Source organism: Drosophila sechellia, chromosome 2R (genome assembly GCF_004382195.2).
Source record: "Drosophila sechellia strain sech25 chromosome 2R, ASM438219v1, whole genome shotgun sequence".
Taxonomy (NCBI): domain Eukaryota; kingdom Metazoa; phylum Arthropoda; class Insecta; order Diptera; family Drosophilidae; genus Drosophila; species Drosophila sechellia.
This window is the reverse complement of record NC_045950.1, coordinates 3,313,391-3,335,268: the sequence shown is the minus strand read 5'-3', so window position 1 is coordinate 3,335,268 and position 21,878 is coordinate 3,313,391. Positions and strand designations below refer to the sequence as shown.

Genomic DNA, 21,878 nt, shown 5'->3' with positions numbered 1-21,878 from the left:
CGAATTCAATGGGAGAGAGATACAACTGCGAGGAACTCGTTTAGGCTATGGAAAGTATTTATTTTCTAATGGCATTTTAGCTAATTTGGTTAATTTTTATTATCAATAATCATGCAGGGGTGTCCTCGGCCATCAGTCGTTGATGGGGGTCTCCTCGTCCTTTATCTTGGTTTTGGCATACTTGCGAGCCTTGCCCAAATGGTAAGCAGTGAACAAGCCCAAGAACTGCAAAATACATTAATTAAATTCGGTATAATATGGATATGGAATCGAAATCGAAGAGGCAAGCGAACTTTGTTCTCCAACCGGAAGTCACATTTCCGAATTGTAACTGTACCTTAGGTTTTAAGCTTTCAGCTAAGCTTTCAGTGTAAGGTAAATAATTAAGTGTTCCCGCACAACAATATAATAAAAATATTATGTCAACTCTTTATAGCGTGAATTATACAAAATTGTAGAAAGAGAATCAATATATGTTTAGTTCTTTGTCCGTCTTAGAAGATATTTTACTGTCTTAACGTCTTTACTACTTTATAAAATCAAGCAAAAACTCAACAGCTGTGCACATGGATAGTAACGATCGCACCTTTGACATTTAAGGTTTAAAGAACACCTCAAACTTTAGTAACGAAAATGGTCGGAATGAAAAAACACACATATTATCTTGGCAGTGATTTCTATTTAATCTTGACGAATAAGAAAGTAGTTCAAATTTATTGGAAAACTCTTAAAGAAGCAACGTGCCGAAACATACGCTTGTGTAACTCTCGTTATGCTCAATGGGCGAATAAATTATACCCTGCGTTTGGTTTAATAACTACATATGTCTCACCTCGAGGGCAATGATCGCCATGCAGCTGTAGTAGTTGAGCTCCGCCTGCATCCTCAGAGTGGCCACCGCCTTGGTGGAGCAGCCCTCCTCGTAGACGTGCGACGGCTTGGAGCAGTCGAAGGCGTAGCAGCAGCTGCTGGGCAGGGCGCCGTGCTCCTCCTGGAGGTAGTCCTGCGGTCCCTCAATGCCGCAGCAGCCGAACAGGCTGTGCACCGGCTGCATCTTGTCGTCGCTGTGGGTCTTCCGCTCGAAGAGTTCGCGCATGCGCTCCTCGAACCTGTCCATCAGCTGCTCCCGCATCGCCGTGAAGGTGAAGAGGTAGGAGCCCAGTGCGGCTATAACCAGGCCACTGCAAATTAGGTACTGAATGTGGGGATATTAGGATGTGACTTGCAGTTGTGAACGCAGTCTACTCACGTATATGGAATACTTGTACGACACCTTCAAGGCCACGTACATGCCCAGGAAGGCGACTCCGAAGACTGCTCCTCCGCAAAGTGCCGACCCATAGCTGCCGTAGACGGAGACGGCCGAACCCCATGTGGTCACACCACAGGAGAAGAAGAACACGTTGCACGTCTGAATGAATAGGAAACAAAATAGTTAGTTAAGCTCTTAGTCATTTTTGTACTAAGGAAAATTATGGACTGAATTGCTTCCTAATGTAATTCTTCTTGGGTGAAAAGCTTTCTCGCAGAGTTGGAAAGAAACTACATTGATAATTATCCTAGAGTTAGTTAGATGCTCTTCTGGCCCCATGAACTTTAGAAATTTCTGGTCAGGATCACTTGTCGAGTTTATGGAATGCATTATTATTTAACACCTGCCTATTAAGCGTAATAGTTTTAGGGTTTACTATTTCTGTGGCTAGGTGAAAGTAACTTAGTAAATCGTTCATCAACGAGCTTAGAAGTCTATATATACATTTTGTCGCGACAAGCACTTTAAATAATAAATTGCACGTGTAGTGCTGGGGTGCCAAATAAATAAATACGAGCACGATTCATTACCCCTTTACTCAATCTAGTGTCATTTTTTTCAACTTACATTTGGCAGTCAGACATTCTAAACTAGGGCAAAATGAGCATTTGGCATTTGTACTTGCTAAGCACCAAAATGTAAAATTAGTTATGTGCTTTTTAATTACAAGAACATTTTATGCTTTCATGCTTAATCAATCTCTGACATTTGTAAACAGTGTCCCATGTGCATAATTGTATAAGAATAAATTTGCGATAATATAATAGTGAATTTAATTGGCGTAAGCCACCCAGAATTGCGGTGCCATTTATAGATATTGCAAAAATTGCAAACAGCTGGCCGGCGGAATTATGTAAGTATGTGAACAGGTATTATGCATTTATAAATATTTTTTTTTTAGATTGCATCGATTTGTTTATAGTCTTTAGCGGCTCTTTGTCGCCAATTTGTGCTCTCTTGCGAAAGATATGAACTTGGGCGCATTATTGATTTTTCAATTTTGGCTCATTGCTCGCATCACCGGGTGTTGTGCAAGATTCTCATTTGGGTCAGGCTCGGGAAAATGGGAAAGCTCTGGAATGGGGAAATGCGCATCTTTTTCCCACTTACCACAATCAGAATGCAGGTGACCAGTAGGCCGTACTTCCAGGGTGTTATGGGAAACGACTTCTCCATGTTGCCACAATGTCGCACGTGAGTTTCCTCGGCAGTTATGCTTGTGAAGATACTTGATCTGGCTGCCGCTAGAAGGGAAGATATGACCTCCGAGGTCCGGAAACTCGCTCGATTCGCACTATGCCACTGGCTTGGTGCAGGGCATTGTTTACTTGCGCCCAGAGTAGGTCTACACCCACATTAAACTGGGCTCGGAGCTCGGAGCCCTATTTCGGATTGGAACTCGTGGTGTGGATGCCACAAAAGCTGCCCTGCGACTGAGCCAAAAATTGAGAGACCCAAGGGCCGCTCTCGAATCCGCACTCTTCGGTCTGGCGCGTTCTGCGTTCGTTGGCGAACTGAAGGCGGGAAAAGTTTTGTTTTTCTCTCTCCCCCTGAGGACTGTTGTTCCCCAATCAAAATAAACTACACAGAGCGCACTCGCTCTCTCAAAAGAGAGCGCTGCACTTGGGTCAGCGCTCCCAGCCATGACGTCATATCGACTGGCGTTTCCACGGTGGTGTTTTCGAATTGTTATCGGTTCTGTCAGTAGCGTACAATCATATGTGAATGATTGAATGGATACCAGCTTAAGAAATAAACTGAATATTGATGTATCCAGAGGTTTTTAGCACCGATGAAGCTATTAAACAACACAACCAAGGTTAAATTTCGAATTAATAATCTCAACCTAGTTTTCGAAGTCCTTTATCCTTTACTCTATCCCCTTTCATTCATTTTCGAGAGTGACGATGATGGCGACAGTTCTGTGGAAGATTGCCTAGAATGCTGTGACTGCCAGCAACGATTCACCGAGTTGGATGCTTAAACAGTCTTAAAATGAATGCCTTAGAGTTGTGGATGCCTGTTTACTCTGCTCGAGCGCTTGGCTCAGACCCTCCAGCCTCTTTTTTATGTCCTGGATGGATATAAACTGTAATGGTGCTGCCACAGGAGTAAGGAATACTTGATCCTACCTGTATGAACTGCTCGTTGCTTGAGCTGCGATTGGCACTCCTTGAAGATGCTCAGTGGCTCCGCCAATCGGTGGCCTTATCCCGAAGCTTTTGCTTCCCTGTGGCGGATTTCAGACTTGCAGATGACAGGGGTAGACCACCTTGCGAATGTCCTCGATCTGGGTGATTTCCTTGTGCAGCTGCACCACGTCCTTGTTAGGCTAACTCAGGGACTTACTCAGGCATCGCAAAGTACTTGGCAATGCCACTGTGCAGAATGTGAGTTTCCAGCACTGTGCCCAGTGGAGCCGCCGAAAGGTGGGACAAAGCCTTGTCCACCAGCTCGAAGTTTTGCTCCTGCCAGAATACCGCTGTGAAGTAAGCGCTTACTATTATTTTTATAATTTTCCATACTCATAAGCCTCCAATCTAGTGGACCATCGCGATGCTACCTTAGTTTAAAGCGGATTTTTACCCTTGAATCCCATTTATCTGAATCTAAATCACACACGGCAAAAACAAAAAAAATTTAAAGTTTGTTTACTTCTTCTTCGCCTTTTTGTTTTGGCCCGTGTATTTTCCGATATTTGTTTTGACGTATCGATATTTGATTGAAAAACAATGCATATCGATATTGTTATCGAATTATCAAGCCGCCAACGCCAAAATGTCTGCAACGTTAAACTTAACAGACGTTAAAAAAAATTAAGCAACATTGCGCTGTTGCAATTGCAACGCGCGGAGGAAGGCATTTTGAATTGCGAGGAAAACATCCTCCAATTTAAAAAATCCTTTTTGGGATGGTTCGTCAAACCATCGCGGCCTGTACGGAGGACCTGCTCACAACGAAGCCGATATACATCGAAATCGTGAATACTACTAAATTTGGTTCCTTAATTAGGATTAGGATTACTTGTCGTTTCAGATTCCTAATAAAAGGAAATCGGCCGGTCAACTTTCGGTGATACTGTGAAGCAGAACTCCGATCGTGAAGCTCTACGGACAGTGGAAATGGGCTCAGCCCAGGAATGGGCCAACCGTGTTTACGTAGGGGACACAATGCGGAAATTGAAAGCGGAGATGATGATGCTTCGCGACTGCATCGAACGATTCTTCAGTGTAAGCGGTGAAGATTTCTTCTTAAGCTTCCTACTTTTTGCAGGGCTGGGTTGAAGAAACTGGGTCTTGGGTCTGAGGAAAGTGCAACCTACGTTATGGTCCTTTTGAAAAACGTCATTCAAGGAGCAACAATTGCAGCAGTCATCAGCTACATGGCGATGATGACGAATATGTTTAAAAGTAATTACTTTTCAAAAATGCAAAGGGTGTGTATATTGAGATAAAATTGGAGATATTTCTTGTTAAGACTTATGACCTAAATCTGTAGAAACACTGACTGCTCAGGGAGGATTGTTACAACCGATATAATGGATTTCCTACCTTTAGTCATTTCCCAACAATAAATGATATATCTTAAGGTGAATAAGTGGTCAGAAAAAATACAGGAGTAAACAATTATCAATTATCCCTTATTTAAGCATTATTTCGAAAATTTAAATTCTGTAAATCTGCGCAATTAACCAAAAGGCAACGATATAAAACATTTTTCCTCACTCACTCACACACAGCCAGAGTAACTTTTGGTTTCAATTGCAAAAATATTTTAAAATTTGGCGCTAATTTGTAACAGCTCATGACGAACATATTCCAAACACTCTCACGACTCGATTTGATCAGCAAGCCATTCAAGCGATCACTAGACAGCAATTACCATGCAATTACTGCAAATTTGGGCTAATCCCCTTTGGGAATTTTTTCATCAGCTGGTTACTATTGAGTTCAAATAAATCTCTTGTTCTGTGGCAATCGAATGGGTGGCGCTGGCGGAAAACTTCTTGGACTGCTGCTGTGTTTGCAATGTCTGACAGAGTTGCATGTAAGTATGTTTGTTGTGGAGAAGTCTCACTTCTGATGGAGGATAATCCGACATACAGGGAGTCTTTATAAGGTTCACCAATGTAACCTGCGAGAGCAAGGACCTCACCATGAGTATCGTGGAGTACTGTGCGGTTACTACGCTGAGCAAGAATAAAAACAGCATTAGCCTTCGGTACGCTATGCTCAAGCCTGTGTTTAGAAATATAGAGGTAATCTATGGGTATAGAGAATTTATAGTTTGCTAACTTAAGTGAGCTTTCCACAGATTTACTTTCAGCTGATGACCAGGGGCAGTGAAAGTATCCACGCCGTTTCAAACTGGCAGCCCTTCCTCTATACGATGAAACTTGATTTGTGTCGATTCTGGAAAAACCACCACAACTATTTGGCCAGGATGGTGTTTGAATTCATCGATGGGCACACGAACATGAACCACACTTGCCCCTACACGGTCAGTTGAATAGGCTCATATATCAGCAAATGCTACTCTTCTCAGTAATATTTTCTCTTAGAAAGAAAAATACATTTCCATTGATGGTTTGACGAATACCGAAGTCTCCGCCAAGATCCGTGGAGTGCCAATGCCAAAGGGTTTCTACGCCTTGTTCACCAAGTGGTCCACTGAAAACATAACTCGGGTTCTGACCAACTATTACTTTGAAGTTATCAGCCCTTGATGTTGATATACCACTGAAAAAAATGATGAGAAACAAAAAGGTGTTCTATGAATAAAAATTCATGAAAATTGTCTATTGGTGGTGATGATAATGGTAAAAAAAAAAAAGCTTAATGCATAGATTTTGGTTAAAGAGAAAAATTTTATGTGACTATCGTTATCAAAAAACCAGTATATGTACATTAATCCCATTATAAACTTCTCGAAAATTGTGCTCAAAATCTTAAGTTCTTTGTACAGATTGGGTTTGACTTTAGTAATCGGTTATTAAATTCTTAAGAAGGAAACAATCGATTAGAAAACAGATTCAAATATATCATTCATTAATACTAAAATGACTTAGAAGACTCCTCACATCCAGACGGCATTGTTGCGACGGCTTTGGTTCTTTACGCTGCTGTAGAGCAGCCAACCGAAAACAGCTCCCACAGCCTAAAAGGGAAAAGGGGTATCAAACAAGTCCACATTTGGGCAAATGATCTAACCAACCTCTCCGATGACAAGCAGCCAGCAGACGATTTTGAACACCAGTAACTTATCGTCCAGATACTTCACGAATGCGGCCTTGCAGCCCGTCTTGAAGACCCTGCTCGGAGTGTCCATGCACTTGTTTTCTGGACAACAGCTGGACGGAATGCCGTGATGGATGATCCAGTAGTCCTCGGAACTGTTGACCCCGCAGCACTGCAGCCAGGACTCGTAGTAGCCCAGGGCGCCCGTTTGGTTGCGCTCCGACTCCCATAGGCGGTCGAATCCCTCGTTGATGCTGCCCGAGATTCCGTCCTTGGTGCCGTGTGAGGACATGCCCAGGAACATCAGCTGGGCGAGGATCAGCAGCACCACGGCTCCCACATACTATTTGTTTGGATCGGATTTAGAAGAAATTATTGGAAATATCCGAGACAAGTTTAAATATATAGATGTAGCACAAATCTACAAATCAACTTTGCTGAAAACAATCGCTTCTAACTAAGCTTGCAATTAGTATCTATGCTGATTCATCGCTTTGTCTAATTCTAATCGTCTAGGCTATTAACACCCTATAAACAGATATTTATGGGTGAAGCGTGCGAAAAATCACTCACTAATCAGGATAATACTATAATGAAGAGTTTGTATCGCATATTGCATAAGAACTGTATTACTAATCAGGAAATATGTTTTTGAAAAAAATATATATCTTTTATCAAGTCTGCCAGGGTAGTGAGTAGGAGTTCAGAGCTACTTACGATGAGGAGCCTCACAGGAGCCTCGTGGATGGCGGCCAGGCAGCCGAAGATCGCAATGATGAGGATGACAACACCCAAGGCGATGATTAGGCCCCCGGCCACATTTTCCCCAATGCTGACTGCATTCGCAGCGGCGGAGATCAAAAAGAAAATTCCGAAGGCGATCAGCGCCAGCCCGAGCACCTGTGGAAAACGCGACAAGTCAGGTTGGCATATACTTACTAGTATCGCTCTCAGGTGTGCTACTCACGGAAAACACAAAGTTCAGCAAGAGCAGCACATGCTTCACTGTAGTGGCACCCAGACCCATGATTACTGTGGATCAATCAACCTGTAGATGCGGCTGGAGACTGACTGTTGAGATGTACGAAGGCAACGCGCAGTAGAGTGCATTAGATGCCTAACATATAAGGCTATGTGGCCAGCAGCCTGTTTCAGATACGTATCTTTCGGATACAGCGACGCGGCCAAGATCTTTAGACGTCCGACCGCCGTGGTTCAGCTGTGCGAATCAACTGGCAGCGTTGTGAGATGGAAACCGAAACAGTGTGTTTTGTTTTGACTTAAACAACGGCCGACTCACCGATCGCACATTCATTCTATCTATAAATCGGTGAGTGAAAATCGAGAGCGAGAATCGCCCACTTGTGCGAGCTTTTCTTGTTTATCCGATCCCCACACGTTCAGATTCCTGCTGGCCAACGAAAATCTCTTGTAAAAGTTTAGTTTAGTCAATGGCAACGGGTTTATTTATTTTCGTTTCGAATTATTTCGTGGGCGTGGGTGCCAGTTTACAGATTTATGAATGAATACTTGGTATCTGTAGCCTAACTTGGTTAATCATCGTAAACTACAATCACAATTCGCCAGGGCCGTATGGCTAGGAAATTACTCACAACAAATAACGATAATACGGTTGGTTCATGCAAATCCCTAATTACTATCTTAATTATAGAATCTTATGCGGTCGCGTTGATTGCGAATGCTGTCTACCAGGTAGCAGGTGGTCACCGAGCCGGCGAACTGCAAATATAATAAGGTAATATATTAAACATAGGTATGTAATGATAGAAAGATACGTTGTTTGCATTGAGAACCAAGCAAAAACCAAAGATGATGGCTTGTAGGTGAGAAACTCTAAAATTGTCTACTTACCTCGAAGATAACAAGGAACCAACTTAGCGAGTGGAAGTTGGCTGTCTTTGAGGTGACATACTCCTTGAACTTGACTTCGCAGCCTGTCATGAAGAGATTCAGGTGCTTGGTGCAGTCCCGATTGAGACAACAACTGGGAGGAGGCAACTTATCCAAGTGCAGGTAGTCCTCGGCACTGTTGCGGCCACAGCAGTGAAGCTATTGCGTTTTAAGTTTAGCTATGTTCTGAAAGTGGGTAATTGGAAGGACGGCAAGCTTACCCACTCCTCGTAGGTGTTCAGTGTGCTGTTGCCCTCGTGCTGCAAGTCCCACAGGTCATCAAGTCCCTGCCTCAAAGAATCTGGTAGGAAATCTCGGCTGGCGGCATAGCTTATGCTGACCAATACAATCTGAACGATCAGGAGGAACACCAGCAAAACGGCGTACTATATATGAAAGTTAAATGAAAGGTGAGTTCTACAGGTGAGTCATAGAATCTACGTCGAGTTCTTACGCAGATCAACAGCGTCCTGGAGTCCTTGGCCACAGCCACCGATCCGAAGATGCTAGCCACCACGATGACGGTGCCCAGCAGGATGCAGAGAACGGCGGCCAGGTCCTCGCCGTGATCCATTCCCAGCACCCGCTGCTCCTCGGAGAGGCTGTCCAGCAGCCAGGCGCCGTACCAGATGAACAGGCAGCCACCTAGCTAAACAAAGGCCACAATCCCTTTCAATGTCAGCCGATCGGGTCTATTTCGGGCACTTACGGCACAGATGCCACTGATGACACACAGAACGTATCTGAGCAGTCGGGTGGTGCAGTACATGGCGCAGCTAGCTTTCGATTTTCACAATTCTCATGCGAGTTTTTCCGTCGGCGTTCCAAGGCGCACACCTTGAGCAGTGCCATCAAAATATAGACTAAAGTCGCATAATCTCCATTTGTTTGCCTGGGGCGACTCGCAGAGCTGTCGCCGGCAAACGATTAACCCACAGATTCGTTGGCTGCTTCGGATTCTGTCGCCATCCGGTCCGGTCCGATCCGATCCGACCCGTTGGCCAGATGCAGTGGCCAAATAAATGCCAATCAAAGGCGAGCACGGTCCCCAGCGAATATACTCATAGAAAACCAATGAAAACAAGCGCCCGCCCACGCGCTCTACAAAAATGAGCCAGCATGTGGCCACCGTCACCTTTTGGCCGCCACTCCCCTCGCCTCATTATCATAGGAATGATGTCAACAGATCTTCAGATCTTCAGATCTTCTGGATCTTCGGCCAGATTCTTTATTTGACTTGGCTCCTCGAAATGCTGTTACAGAAAGTGTGTGGCTTAGGTCGAGCTTAGTGTAGATTAAGTTACATTCTAAGCGGAGTATAGAATCCGCTTCAACATTGCAGTTATCCAAAGTGATAAATAGAATACAATCAACGCACTGCTTTCGGTTTGCTTGGCTTAAGTAAATTTGTTTTGGAATCTCTATCGAGTTTCGGCTTAAGTATTTGTATGGAGAGTTCTTTGGCCTTAAGTATGGGCAGCCTAAACTTGAAATTTCGAAATGCATTTCAATGTATTTCAAAATGGTATGTGAACCTATTTCTGATAGTACTTCGAGCGTCGCCAGCGGTTCACGATGCTATTGGCCAGGACATAGGCCAACAGGGCGCAAATCAGCTGTGAAGGAATCATTGGTTTTCATTATTGAAAATCATCTAGCTCTCAACATTCTACCCACCTCCACACCCAATAGCACCAGGGAAACCAGGTTAAATGTCGTCCAACGATCGGCGATGAAGTCCAGGAACTTTTGCCGGCATCCTTCGAGATTCAGTTTGTCACTCTCGCCGTTGTAGCAGCTATTCGGTGGCAGAATGTAGTCCGAGGGTCCCACATTGCCGCAGCAATCCAACTAAAATGAATGGAAGAGGGTATTATTGGGCATCCACCTTTTATAGATCTCGCCCCAACTTACCCATCGCTCCAGGCTGGCAATCTGACTCTGGTTGCCAGGCTTGATTGGCACCGGCTGGTCGTTCCACAGTTTATCGAACGTTTTGTCCACGTTAATCAGCAGCGAGGTTTGGAAAACCCACAGGAACCCAACTGCTAGAACTTCCAGTATGACCAAGACAATCAGAATAACAACGAACTGGGCAGGAGAAATTACAATATTATTGTTGTATTCAATAAATGTAGAGAAATCTCAGACCTATTGAAACCAAAATATTGGTTTCTAAAAGAAAAAAAAGGCTAATTTTATGAATTATTTGGATTTCTTCAGTTTTACAAAGTATAAGTTATAACATATCTTGTACAGTGCTATTATACCCATCAATCGTAGAGTAAAAGGGTATACTAGATTCGGTGAAAAGTATGTAAGAGGTGGAAGAAAGCGCTTTGACGCAAACATCAACGGAAAGTCAATGAACCCTCTGTTTCTGGTCCTGCAAGAGGAGTACACCAACCCAGTCCACCAGTCCTTATGTCTGGTAAGCCTTCCTTTGCTAGTATAGTCAGAGGAAGTCAGCCCGTCGCCAAGCCTGCCGTTACTGTCCCCCCTGCAAGCGCCAACCTTGAGTCTAAGCTGGAACAACTGTTTTCTAGGCTTGACAGGATGTTGTCACTAGTTGAAACACTAATGCAACTGCTCATGCAAAATCGCACCTTCCCTTCTGCTGCTCAAAATGGGTCCTCTTAAGATAGCAGCTTGGAATGCCAATGGGGCCTCCTCGAAGACCAATGAGATCCTCGCCTTCATCGAACTTCACGAAATCGACATCCTCCTGCTGTCGGAAACCCACTTCGTTTCCCGGTCCACTTTTAGAATTCCTGGCTTTACCCTCCACACTGCCAACCACCCGGATGACAGCCGTCGCGGAGGTGCGGCGATCCTTATTAGATCACTCATCTCCCATCAACTCTTCTCCACCCTGTCGGAAAATCACATCCAGGCAGCAGTTATCCAGCTGACGGCTAGCAGGGGTACTTTTAACATTGCCTCAGTATACTGTCCTCCTAACCTCAGGTGGACGGAGGCTGACGTTGAGCTTATCATCTCTCAATTTGGCACAAAGTTCCTAGCGGCAGGTGATTGGAACGCAAAGCACAGATGGTGGGGAAACTACAGGATGTGCACTAGAGGCAGGGTGCTGCTCTCCGCTCTGGCGGGCAAAGGTATTGACATTGTTGCAACTGGAGAAGCTACTTGCTATCCCTTTCGAACAAGTGTCACTCCAAGTGCAATTGATTTCGGGATCTCCAAAGGATTCAGACAGCAAGAAATCAACGTGCAAACCCTGACAGAACTGTCGTCTGACCATCTCCCCCTGCTGTTTGTGCTGGATGAAGACGCTCAGCTTTTCAAAGGTGTCACTAAAATGCTGTCACCTACTGCAAATACTGTGGCCTTCAAGGAGCACATCGAGGCCACAGTTGATCTCAACATCCCCATTGACACATGCAGTAGTCTGGAAGCTTATGTAGATTACCTCGTAGCTACAATCGCGGAAGCAGCACGGAGGGCCACACCTCCCCCACATCAAGCTCGTCACACGACCGCAAGGAGGGCTCCCATCTTGAGCTTGGAGGCTAGGGAGCTGCTCTCCCACAAAAGGAGCCTCAGGAGACGGTATATCGCCACAGGAGATCCGAACATCAAGCAGCTATACTCTAGTACCACAAACAGACTGCATCGTTTGCTAGCCAGGACCCGACGAGATAATCTGGATACCCTGCTTGAGGGTATTGGCCCAGATAACAACAGCAACTTCTCGTTATGGAGGCTCACAAGAAATATCAAGAGGCAGCCGATGTTTCAATCTCCCATCCTGAGTCAAAGTGGCCTCTGGCTCAAGACGGACGATGAAAAAGCGAGGGCATTTGCTTTGCACCTGACCTCCACCTTCTTGCCCTTCAACCTAACAGACGACTCAAACCGCGTAGAAATCAATAATTTTCTGGACGCTCCGACTGTACCGGCTCGCCCCATTAGGCATACCACTCCGCAGGAAGTCATGATGCAGCTGAAGGCGCTACACATCAAGAAAACCCCTGGTTACGATAGCATCGACAACCGTGCTGCGAAGTCTCTGCCACGCAAAGGAGTCCTAGCCTTAGTAAAAATTTTTAATGCCATGCTAAGGCTAGGGCACTTTCCAAGGCAATGGAAGCGAGCACGTATCATTATGATACCTAAAGCCGGAAAGCCGCCAACGCAGATCGATGCATATCGCCCAATCAGCCTGCTATCAACATTTTCTAAGATTTTTGAGAGAATACTCTTAGCCCGCCTGATGGAACTGCCGCAAGTAGTGAACCATATACCTCCACACCAATTTGGTTTCAGGAAGTCCCACGGCTGCCCTGAACAAATACATCGACTGGTAAACCAGGTGACGCATGGCTTCGAGCACAAACTCTACACGGTCGGCGTCTTTCTAGACGTGAAGCAAGCGTTTGACAAGGTGTGGCATGAGGGCCTTCTATACAAGATGAAAACTCTCCTTCCTGCTCCCTACTATGCCATCCTGAGATCGTTCATCTCTAATCGGACGTTCGACGTTGCAGTGCGTGATGCTCGATCCAGCCTGGAGGAGATTCATGCAGGAGTTCCACAGGGAAGTGTTCTTGGGCCCTTCCTATACACCCTGTACACTGCTGACATGCCATCTCCCGCAAACAACGCCGAAGTCCCCCCGGCTCAGCTGCTCCTGGCCACTTACGCCGATGACACTGCCATGCTGGCGTCTCATCCTTCACTGCAAACTGCCTCCAACGCGGTCCAGGATTGGCTGCACGCAATCGAAAAATGGACTGCCAAATGGAATGTGGCCATTAACTCCTCAAAGTCAGCCTGTGTAACTTTTTCCCTGCGACCCGGAACCTGCACAGATCTGACCTTCAATGGAAGCCCTATCACCAATGCTAGATCGCACTGCTACCTAGGAGTTCATCTAGATCGGAGACTGACCTGGGGGCCCACATCACGTCGGTCAAATCAAAGTCACTGGCGAAGCTAAAAAAGCTCGACTGGCTCTTCCACTCCAGCAAACTTCAAATGAGCTCTAAGGCTCTTTTAATCAAAGCCATTCTCGCTCCAACGTGGAGTTATGCCATCCAGGTGTGGGGAACTGCCGCCAAATCCCAGCTTAATAGGCTCCGTGTGGTCCAGTCAAGAGCTGCACGTCACGCATCTGGGCTCCCCTGGTACGTGACGAACATAGTCATCGAAAGAGATCTGAAAGTTACCCTTCTTGGGGATCAGATTAATTTCCACAGCAGCCGTTATGCCGACAGGCTTATGGCCCACCCGAACCGACTAGCAACTATCCTCGCTGATCCCATCTCCCTCCGAAGACTGAAGAGGGTACACCCCAGCGATCTCCTTACCCGGAGGATAACATAACATATTACATTTTCTTTTGTACTTTATAATTAAGATACCACTTGGTCTCATTTATATTTATCACACATTAGGTTAAGTTCAGAGGAATTACTGAACGATTCCTTTTGAAATCTTAATAAATAGAATTAGTTACTCCAAAAAAAAAAAAATATAAAATTATATATATCAGGTATATATATATATATATATATATATATATATACCTGATCAAGACCGGTTCCGCCTAAATGTTTCTTTTATCAAACTTAATGAACTTCTTACTTACCACCTTGGATGTGGCACTGCTTTCCCGCGCTGCTCCCAGAGCCCCGAAAAGGGCGGTCAGAACGACGACCACGCCCACTGCGATGATGACGAAGGCGGCCGTGTTGAAGTGCTCGAATTTGTAGATGATGTGCACACCAAGACCGATCACAACCAGGCCGAACAGCTGTTGAAAAGTTAAATAATTCAGCTTTGTACGAGAGGTGATAAAAGCGTATCGCCTGAAGGTTTTCGCGTTGAGTCAGTATGCAAATGAGGTTTCTCTCCACCGAGAATCAATGGAGAAACAATCCAGGCAGGCGTTCAGCTCTGAGATTGAATCTTAGTTCTTACTAATGCCATCATAGAGCTATATTACGTATACGCAGAGTTGTCTCTAGGAAAACGGCCTCTCACTTTTCGAATGCATTGCGGTTGCATTTTAAAATTACCGCCATGACTCACTAGATCCACAAACACAACGCTACATTTCGCACTCTCCTGCCAAATGTAGGCTCTTCGTAATTTGGCAGCTTGCCCAGAGAAGCGAAAAGAATTCAAAATCCAATCCGAATACCGAAAGTAAGTTTTCGAAATGCGTAGTAATTACAAGACAATGATGTTTGCACACGGCAACCTGTTGTCGCCACCAATTTGTAAATTATTATTACAATTGTCGTTGGCAAACAAGAAAACCAGTCGGTAAATACGTTGCCTTTGACGTGCCATGTTTGTTTGTCACCCCAACTCAATGGGCCCGGGTTAGAAAACGCTTACGAATCAGCCAAAAGCCTACGAGGTGATTATGAGTGATTTCGACGATTAATAACGGCAGCCATGGCTGACTTCGAGTGTAATCCCCGGTCAGAAACGTTTTGGGTAACCCTAAACTGGGCGTAACGCTGATTTTGGGCTCTGTTTAGGAGGTAAATATTCACTTAAGGCTGAATTTAATGAGCTTTGTTGCCCAAGAAGGCAGCGGGAAAATATCATTTACATTAATAGAGTTACAATCGACACTGGGCCATCAATTAATGCTTATGAGACAATGGGATGAGCTGTAGTTCAGCAGACACGTCGACTGAGACATCTGGCATCTGGATGGTTTTGTGGATGGGCGAGTGTATATTGCGCGCCATTTAATTGTAATTTATTATTCCCCGGCGCCCAAAATCCAAACAGGCGCTGACACAGGGCTCGCGGAAAATCGAAAACACAAAGGCACGTTCTTGAAAGCCCCAAAATCGAAAGCAAACAAATTGTATTAGTTGAGGAAATGCGAACCGAGCATGCCACAATCTGAATTCACTTAGGACCATCGACCCATAGTTAGACTTTGTGATCGAGTGCCGCGCTATGCGACTTAATTCGAAGCAGAACCTTATGATCGCCGTTTGCACAGGGAACAAGCCCACTCAACCGGTGATATCTAGAGCGGACTATTACGCCCGTCCAGATTGCTTAGCGGGCCAAGAAGACACTCAGGTGGTGTCGAATAAACGCGATAAGAACGTCATGTGTTGGCAACAGAGAAACAGCAACGTTTTATTAATTTGCTCTCATTTCCCCACGCAGACAAGCAATTAAACGCAATTATCACCAGAGTAACCAAGGTCGGACTTCGGCAGAGCAGTGCTCCAACTAATTTGCATATCCGTTGATAAGGGGGACACTAGTACGCTGAGTAGGCAGATCAAATGCCATTACCAGAGAGCTCGGAATCAATGTCCGAAAACGCACAGGGGCACAGATTTATGTGGGTTTCTGTCGGCATGGGAGCACTAAAGGGTCAGACACAAAGGTTAGGCCCTACCCTAAAACTTAATGAAGTAATTTCAGTTTCAGCCTGGGCTCCAGCATAATTGAAATCTCTCAACGCGCAAATCAAGAGTTAACTCGCCTGGAACCAAACGCGGAAAATCGCGCATACGCCGTGTGGTGCGCGCTGGCAGCCGCATTCCAATGGAATCAAACGGCAGAAAGATGCCCAAAACGTCTAGGAAATGACATCAACAGATATATGTACACACACGGCCCAAGCCAAAATCTGGTTCAAGTAAATCCAACTAAAATAACAGCGAATATCTAATAAAAATTCTGTAGATTTTGTTCAGGGTTAAGTGATGGCGTGGGTGACCAAGTTTCGACTTGGCGGCAGACATTAAATGGTGAAAGCCAAATAAAAAGGTCAACAAAAAATAAACAAAAGACAAGCAAATATCTAAATATTATATAATTTTTAAAGATATTTTTGTGCGGGTGAAATTCGCAAGAAGACTATTTCCCTATCTGGCTGAACTGAAAGTTTTTGCCTCATTTTATTAGCTGCGACCAAATGTGAATTTGCAAATGAAACACAAAAAAACAAACAAATAAAAACAGCAAAACAATATTTATGCTTAAGGAGGCGCTCCAATGCTTGAATTCTGTGCAATGAAATAAACAAAAGTCACCTCAAAGTCTGATGGATTTGTGAATGAACTTGGGCGAAGCTGGAGAACGTTTCTTGGGCAAGAACTGGCATTTGGCCAAAGTTGAGTTGTTTTCCTGCAATTAGCCTTGGCTAGAGCTTCAGCTTAATTACTGTCGTCGTGCTGGTTTGGGGTCACCAGAGTTGCCCCACAGAAATGTAATGCTCAATCTTTATGGATGCTTCTACTCACCGCGAGGATAATATCCCAAAAGAGGGCAAAGCCCTTCAAAACGTTTGTGGAGCAGGCCATCTTGCCAATCCCAATTTCGGAAACTGAATATCTTGGTTTCTTTGTAGCAGGTACACGTATTATTTATAACACTTGGCAACTCGCGGCTTGTTGACAATCGGAAAATATTTATTTCGGATCTAACGGTTGCTGGGGTTACCCAAAACCGGGCTCATGCTCACCGCTCGACTGTTAACTGAAAACTGAAAACTTTTCCAAACGTTCCGACTTCGTTGATATCGCGAAAAGCATTTGGCAAACAAACGGCGGAACACGGAACGAAAGCTTCGGCACAACGTGGAATCGAAACGTTTGGCCGCAAGAGCGCAATGATTTTGTGCTCAACTAGGTATTTACTTATATACTATATGTTCGTTAGCGTGTACACAGAAAACAGAAATAGATGACGATCCATTTGAATAAAATGGGAGACTCGGTGGCCCATGCTAGTTATACCCCTTACTCGAGAAAATAGGGTATGTTGCGCACGTGAGCAAGGAACCAACATTTATAAAGATCACCACAATATCAACATGAGCTGACCTTTCTGCTAAAACACTCCTTTAAAAATATCATTTTTTTTTTCGAAAAGTGCAAGAGGCTTGGAATGCTAATATACCCTGATTACTTTGAGGGTGTCGCGACTCATAGTAATAGTACTCTGACTGCAGCATTCTCTCTTTTTATTTTATTTTTGCCAGTAGAAATATTAGGTTTATAATTCATTTCCATTTGAAACGTTCATGGTTTGTATTTTTTGGATACCAAAGCTTTTCTATGTGTGAGCAACATAAACGCCAGTTTTATTTTTAAATATAATATCGTTTGTATAATTTATACAAGCAAAACACAATGCTTGCCCCAATACATTAATAATCAGGTGTGTGCGACTATATGGCTAACTAATTAGGTTAGAATAGTAACGAAACACGACCCAAACACGCTAAATAGAATGCGTTTTTTCAATAATAACAGAATGAAGTAGGTGCTTGACTTTTGTTCTATAAATTTATTTAAAAGTATCTTGAAATAAATAAAACTAAATCTATTGTACTTTTCTTAATATTAGTTGTGAGTTGCCTTACGTATTTCACCGAAATCAACGTGTGAAAAGGATCATTTCATTGCACTGTGCTGATTAAATGAGTTTCAATTTCGAAAATGTAACAGCATACCCCAGCCTTGAATAACGCTCAAGACCTGCCAAGCCAATTAATTAATAGTGTAATATTCTTCACAAATTTAACAAGTCGACTGCCAATCGTAGTTGAGTATTTTCAGGTTTCACTCTCTAAAAGTAAGAGCGTCGAGCATCGTTGCGAATGCTGTTGCACAGGCGGCAAGAGATGACACTCAGCAGGAGCTGCAAGAGATGGGAACATTTGAAAAACAGTCGTTCAGTCGTTCGCTTATGGGACACCCACCTCAAATCCAATGAGTACGAGAGCCAGAATGTTAAAAATCTTGGTCAAGTGCTGCCAGTAGTTCTCGAACTCCACCCGACAGCCCGTGTGGATCAGGTTCTCCGGCTTGCTCTTGTCGTGATTTCGGAAACAGGTCTCCGGCGGCAGTCGTTCGTTGACGATGTAATCCTGGGGACTTCCACGACCGCAGCACTGGAACTGCGGGTAGATCGGTGGTTAACAGTGGTTATGACTCTAACTAAAGCCCTGCTGCAAACTCACCCAGTTCTGGTACAGCGACATGGCGCCGGGGCTGTTCAGTTCCTCCTCCCAGGTGTCCTCCAGGGCATTGGCCAGGTTGGAGGCCACCGTCTTCTCCTGGGTGACCAGCAAGTAGACGACGGCGAACTGTGCAATGATGACCAGGCACAGGAAAATAATGAACTGCAAGGAAATAGAACCGTGTAACACCATGTTTGGCAGTAGACACCCATCCTTGACTTACCGTCACTGTGCAGCACACGTTCTCGCGCCAGGCGGACAGGTATCCCCAAAGGACAACCAGCAGGGCAGCAGCCCCGAGTCCCACGTAGGCGTAGGCCGTCAGCTCACCGATCTCGTTGAGGTTGTAGGACACCGCCACATAGATGCCGAAGGATATCAGCACCAAGGCCAGCAGCTGTGGAATCAAAAGACCAATATTAGTAGGGAATTTCGGGGCTTCTCAAACGGAATGAGCATTCTGACCGCATTATATATATATATATATAGTTCGTTTAGCTCAAGTAATACAATTACTAGTACCAAAGACCGAATTGAATTGTCTGCTCTAAATTAATCTGATAAGATAAGAATTCGTGCGTACATACTACATGATTTAAGTTCAAGTTGAAGACTTTCAAAAAGATTACAGTAAATCAAGTTTAATTAGTGTTCCATTTCCAGGGTTTTGACCTCCCACAAGGCGTTAACTGGAGAGCCCATTCGGGGGCGTCCTCCAGGCTAGCCCATCTGGCGACAGGAATAGACGCCAATGAAGTTGGCGGGAATGGGGTGTGGGAAACTAGGAAACTAGGGGCTGGGAAGTCGAAGAAGGAAACCCACAGCAAACAATTCGGACAGGACTGCGCACACGGACAAGGTCATTCGATTACTATTCATATCTAATCCCGCGGTATCGCAGCGGTTAGCTTGTTTGCTAACTTGCTTGTTTGAGTGGGTTTGAATTATTCAAATTCAGTCTCTGCAGCATTGGGATAAGTTTAAAAGGTGACGTGAGGCGATGATGTTTCGATTCGAAACTGGAAGGCGAGTCGCAAACATAGGTGATTAATTCCCTAGCTGTTTAGCTTTAGCTCTGATATGAGTGTGACTGTTTTCCGAGTGCAATGGATTCGTCCGAAGTCATGAGTAAGAGGCTAGTCCGTGCTGCAAGTCCAGATATCGATTGGAAAATTCCGAATTCATGAGCTGCCAGCGGACGGATAGCCCGATCGTATTATATATGCTGTGACCTCTGGGGCCATCTGGTCCTTCTCACCGCGGCTTGCAATTAAATTGTATAAATAAACCAATAAACTATAATCGGGGAAACGGGTTCGACAATTAGACGGTTTTACTGGTGCGTTTTACACTCCTGGCAACCAAAAGGTAACACATGGCGACGGTTCCCATACTAAAATATGCCGTGCATATGTACGTCCGTACACTTAAAGTTGTGCCAATTGATAAGATGATATATTCTGTGCTTTGTTTGGGATCGTTGCGAAACCGACTCACTCAAGTGGTCGTTGTGCCATATTCTTGTTTACAACGCCTCAATTGACGTAATCGCTGGAGTGGGCGGGAAACTAGCGAAAGTAACTCACTGTGCAAAGTACGTCCAGGGCGTAAACAATCAGCTTCACACTCGACGTGGACGCCATGGCGGATGATGCTCCTCGGGTTCGTTGATGTTCGAGATGCCTGAAATTCCTGGGGAGCCGCCTGAATGGAGAGCAAGCTGCGCGAAACTTGTTTTCGTACTACTCCGCTCTCTGTGAGATCAGATCGGATCCGTGAGATTAGCGATGTCTCTATCTCTCTCTCTCTCTCTCTGGGTTGTCGATACCTTCTGGAAGATCGTCGCACCTATGTCGAATTTCCTCAATCTAACGGCGTGCAACGTAGCACCAATTCAGGGAAATCGTCGGAATTAGCGAGGCACTTTCCCGCAGCGAGTTGAATGACTCATGTGCGAATGACTGGGATCAGATGCAGTCTGTCCGTCGTCTAGAAATCCACTGAACGGCGCTTCTACTGCCGGCTGTCTCTATCTCTTCTCCGAAGCTTTTGAAGAAGCTTTTGCGTGACGAATGCCATCAACGTTGCCAGCAAGACAGAAAAAACTGACTGGCGGTTCCCAGGTGTAACTTTTAAAATATGGCAATGTCTCGTTTAAGCTAGTCTAATGTTTGCTAAAAATGAAGATATAATTATTACTAGCATTCAACACAATCAATATTCATCAAATATACAACCAAAAACAGTTTTAAACGTAGGAAGAATTAAATTATATAATGTAAATATTTAAATTAAAAATAAATATAGGTTTTAATTTATGAATGCCAATTAAATAGTAGAAAACTGTCACTGCGGTTAGGTCACCGCGGAAGTGGGAAAAAATTTACCAAAGCGAGTCCCTCAACTATCGTATACCCGTTACAGATAATAAAATAAAAGATAAGAGAAAAACCTATTCGAGTTTTGTGGCTACTTTATACCCGTTACTTGTAGTGCAGAGAAGACCCTTTTGATTTGTTTTGCTTTATTATTAGTCTTTCTAGTTTCAATAGATATGCCAAATAAATTTACGCCATAAAAAACTTTAATAAACTATGATTTTGTGTAGTAATGCAGTGAGCAATATGTTTAATCATGTCGCCAATCTGGAAACAGTAGCTTTCGCACTTGCATATCTTCCTTAGCTGAGTCTCGGGTATCTGATAGTCGATTTAACCAAACTTTCTATTTAAATCATTTAGTAGTTTGTATAAACTTACCACAAATTCCCGATAGTACGTAAACACAACGTACAGTGTGCATATACTGAAAGCTGAACAGACCAATTTTATTATAATGATTTTGTTAAGTCTAAACATAAGACCGTGTTTATTCTTACCCTCCAAATAGGCAGATGTAATGGCTTCGACCACCCCAAACTGGGAGCTATGTTTCTGGCAGTATCCCAAAACCCACGCAATATGAATATAGTTAACCCATGAAGACATCAAACCCCAAGAAAATATTATAAGCTTAAACTTAATTAGTAAGACAAATTAATAATGCAATTATTAAAGGATCGCAAATGGTGACAAACCTGACACTTGGCACAAACCAAAACGAGACCAGAGGCAGAATTGATCAATTGAAAAATACCAAGGAGTGTCCACAGATCTAGACATTCTAAAATATTAATCATTATGGAAGAGGGTAAATGGTATTGATATATTTATATAATATGAAACTACCTTCAGCCATCGAAATATTGAAATCTGATAAAAGTAGAGACATAAGCTAAAATAAAATAATTAAGACGGTATACACCCAATTATATTTAAAAGAACACACCAAATATCCATTACAAATCAGGAACGGAAGATGCAAAATTATCGAAATAACGAAACTCTTACACATCGCACGAAACTACGACTAACACTTTTCAAACTAAAACCCTAAGGAAAGT

At 44.0% G+C, this 21,878-nt stretch overlaps 6 protein-coding genes across 7 annotated transcripts; 1 reads left to right on the top strand and 5 right to left on the bottom strand.

The window, feature by feature from the left end:
- Positions 1-36: 36 nt before the first annotated feature.
- On the bottom strand, positions 37-2,806 carry LOC6607936 (23 kDa integral membrane protein). The gene is made up of 4 exons (XM_002032650.2): positions 2,423-2,806; positions 1,250-1,411; positions 833-1,195; positions 37-225 (listed from the first exon to the last, which is right to left on the bottom strand). The coding sequence occupies exons 1-4, from the start codon at positions 2,486-2,488 to the stop codon at positions 133-135; spliced, it is 684 nt and encodes a 227-aa protein (XP_002032686.1). The 5' UTR covers positions 2,489-2,806; the 3' UTR covers positions 37-132.
- Positions 2,807-3,983: 1,177 nt separating this feature from the next.
- On the top strand, positions 3,984-6,159 carry LOC6607935. Its single transcript, XM_032715110.1, has 7 exons — positions 3,984-4,292; positions 4,349-4,748; positions 4,811-4,901; positions 5,247-5,359; positions 5,418-5,570; positions 5,627-5,812; positions 5,874-6,159. Exons 4-7 carry the CDS (start codon positions 5,294-5,296, stop codon positions 6,036-6,038), a joined length of 570 nt encoding a protein of 189 aa, XP_032571001.1. The 5' UTR covers positions 3,984-4,292; positions 4,349-4,748; positions 4,811-4,901; positions 5,247-5,293; the 3' UTR covers positions 6,039-6,159.
- LOC6607934 (tetraspanin-9) lies at positions 6,160-7,793 on the bottom strand. The gene is made up of 4 exons (XM_002032648.2): positions 7,517-7,793; positions 7,267-7,449; positions 6,527-6,892; positions 6,160-6,469 (listed from the first exon to the last, which is right to left on the bottom strand). Exons 1-4 carry the CDS (start codon positions 7,574-7,576, stop codon positions 6,389-6,391), a joined length of 690 nt encoding a protein of 229 aa, XP_002032684.1. The 5' UTR covers positions 7,577-7,793; the 3' UTR covers positions 6,160-6,388.
- Positions 7,794-7,987: 194 nt separating this feature from the next.
- Positions 7,988-9,571, bottom strand: LOC6607933 (protein late bloomer). The gene is made up of 5 exons (XM_002032647.2): positions 9,170-9,571; positions 8,915-9,109; positions 8,682-8,846; positions 8,422-8,619; positions 7,988-8,289 (listed from the first exon to the last, which is right to left on the bottom strand). The coding sequence occupies exons 1-5, from the start codon at positions 9,227-9,229 to the stop codon at positions 8,212-8,214; spliced, it is 696 nt and encodes a 231-aa protein (XP_002032683.1). The 5' UTR covers positions 9,230-9,571; the 3' UTR covers positions 7,988-8,211.
- A 117-nt stretch (positions 9,572-9,688) lies between these two features.
- LOC6607932 (23 kDa integral membrane protein) lies at positions 9,689-16,958 on the bottom strand. The gene is made up of 5 exons (XM_002032646.2): positions 16,713-16,958; positions 14,072-14,236; positions 10,375-10,551; positions 10,138-10,311; positions 9,689-10,076 (listed from the first exon to the last, which is right to left on the bottom strand). Exons 1-5 carry the CDS (start codon positions 16,770-16,772, stop codon positions 9,996-9,998), a joined length of 657 nt encoding a protein of 218 aa, XP_002032682.1. The 5' UTR covers positions 16,773-16,958; the 3' UTR covers positions 9,689-9,995.
- A 594-nt stretch (positions 16,959-17,552) lies between these two features.
- LOC6607931 (23 kDa integral membrane protein) lies at positions 17,553-20,439 on the bottom strand. 2 transcript variants are annotated; one of them, XM_002032645.2, is made up of 5 exons: positions 20,023-20,439; positions 18,660-18,833; positions 18,437-18,598; positions 18,176-18,373; positions 17,553-18,114 (listed from the first exon to the last, which is right to left on the bottom strand). In XM_002032645.2, the coding sequence occupies exons 1-5, from the start codon at positions 20,077-20,079 to the stop codon at positions 18,043-18,045; spliced, it is 663 nt and encodes a 220-aa protein (XP_002032681.1). In that variant the 5' UTR covers positions 20,080-20,439; the 3' UTR covers positions 17,553-18,042. The 2 variants fall into 2 exon arrangements, with proteins under 2 accessions (XP_002032681.1, XP_032571000.1); XM_032715109.1 differs by lacking the exon at positions 20,023-20,439 and adding an exon at positions 19,362-19,539.
- Positions 20,440-21,878: the final 1,439 nt, after the last annotated feature.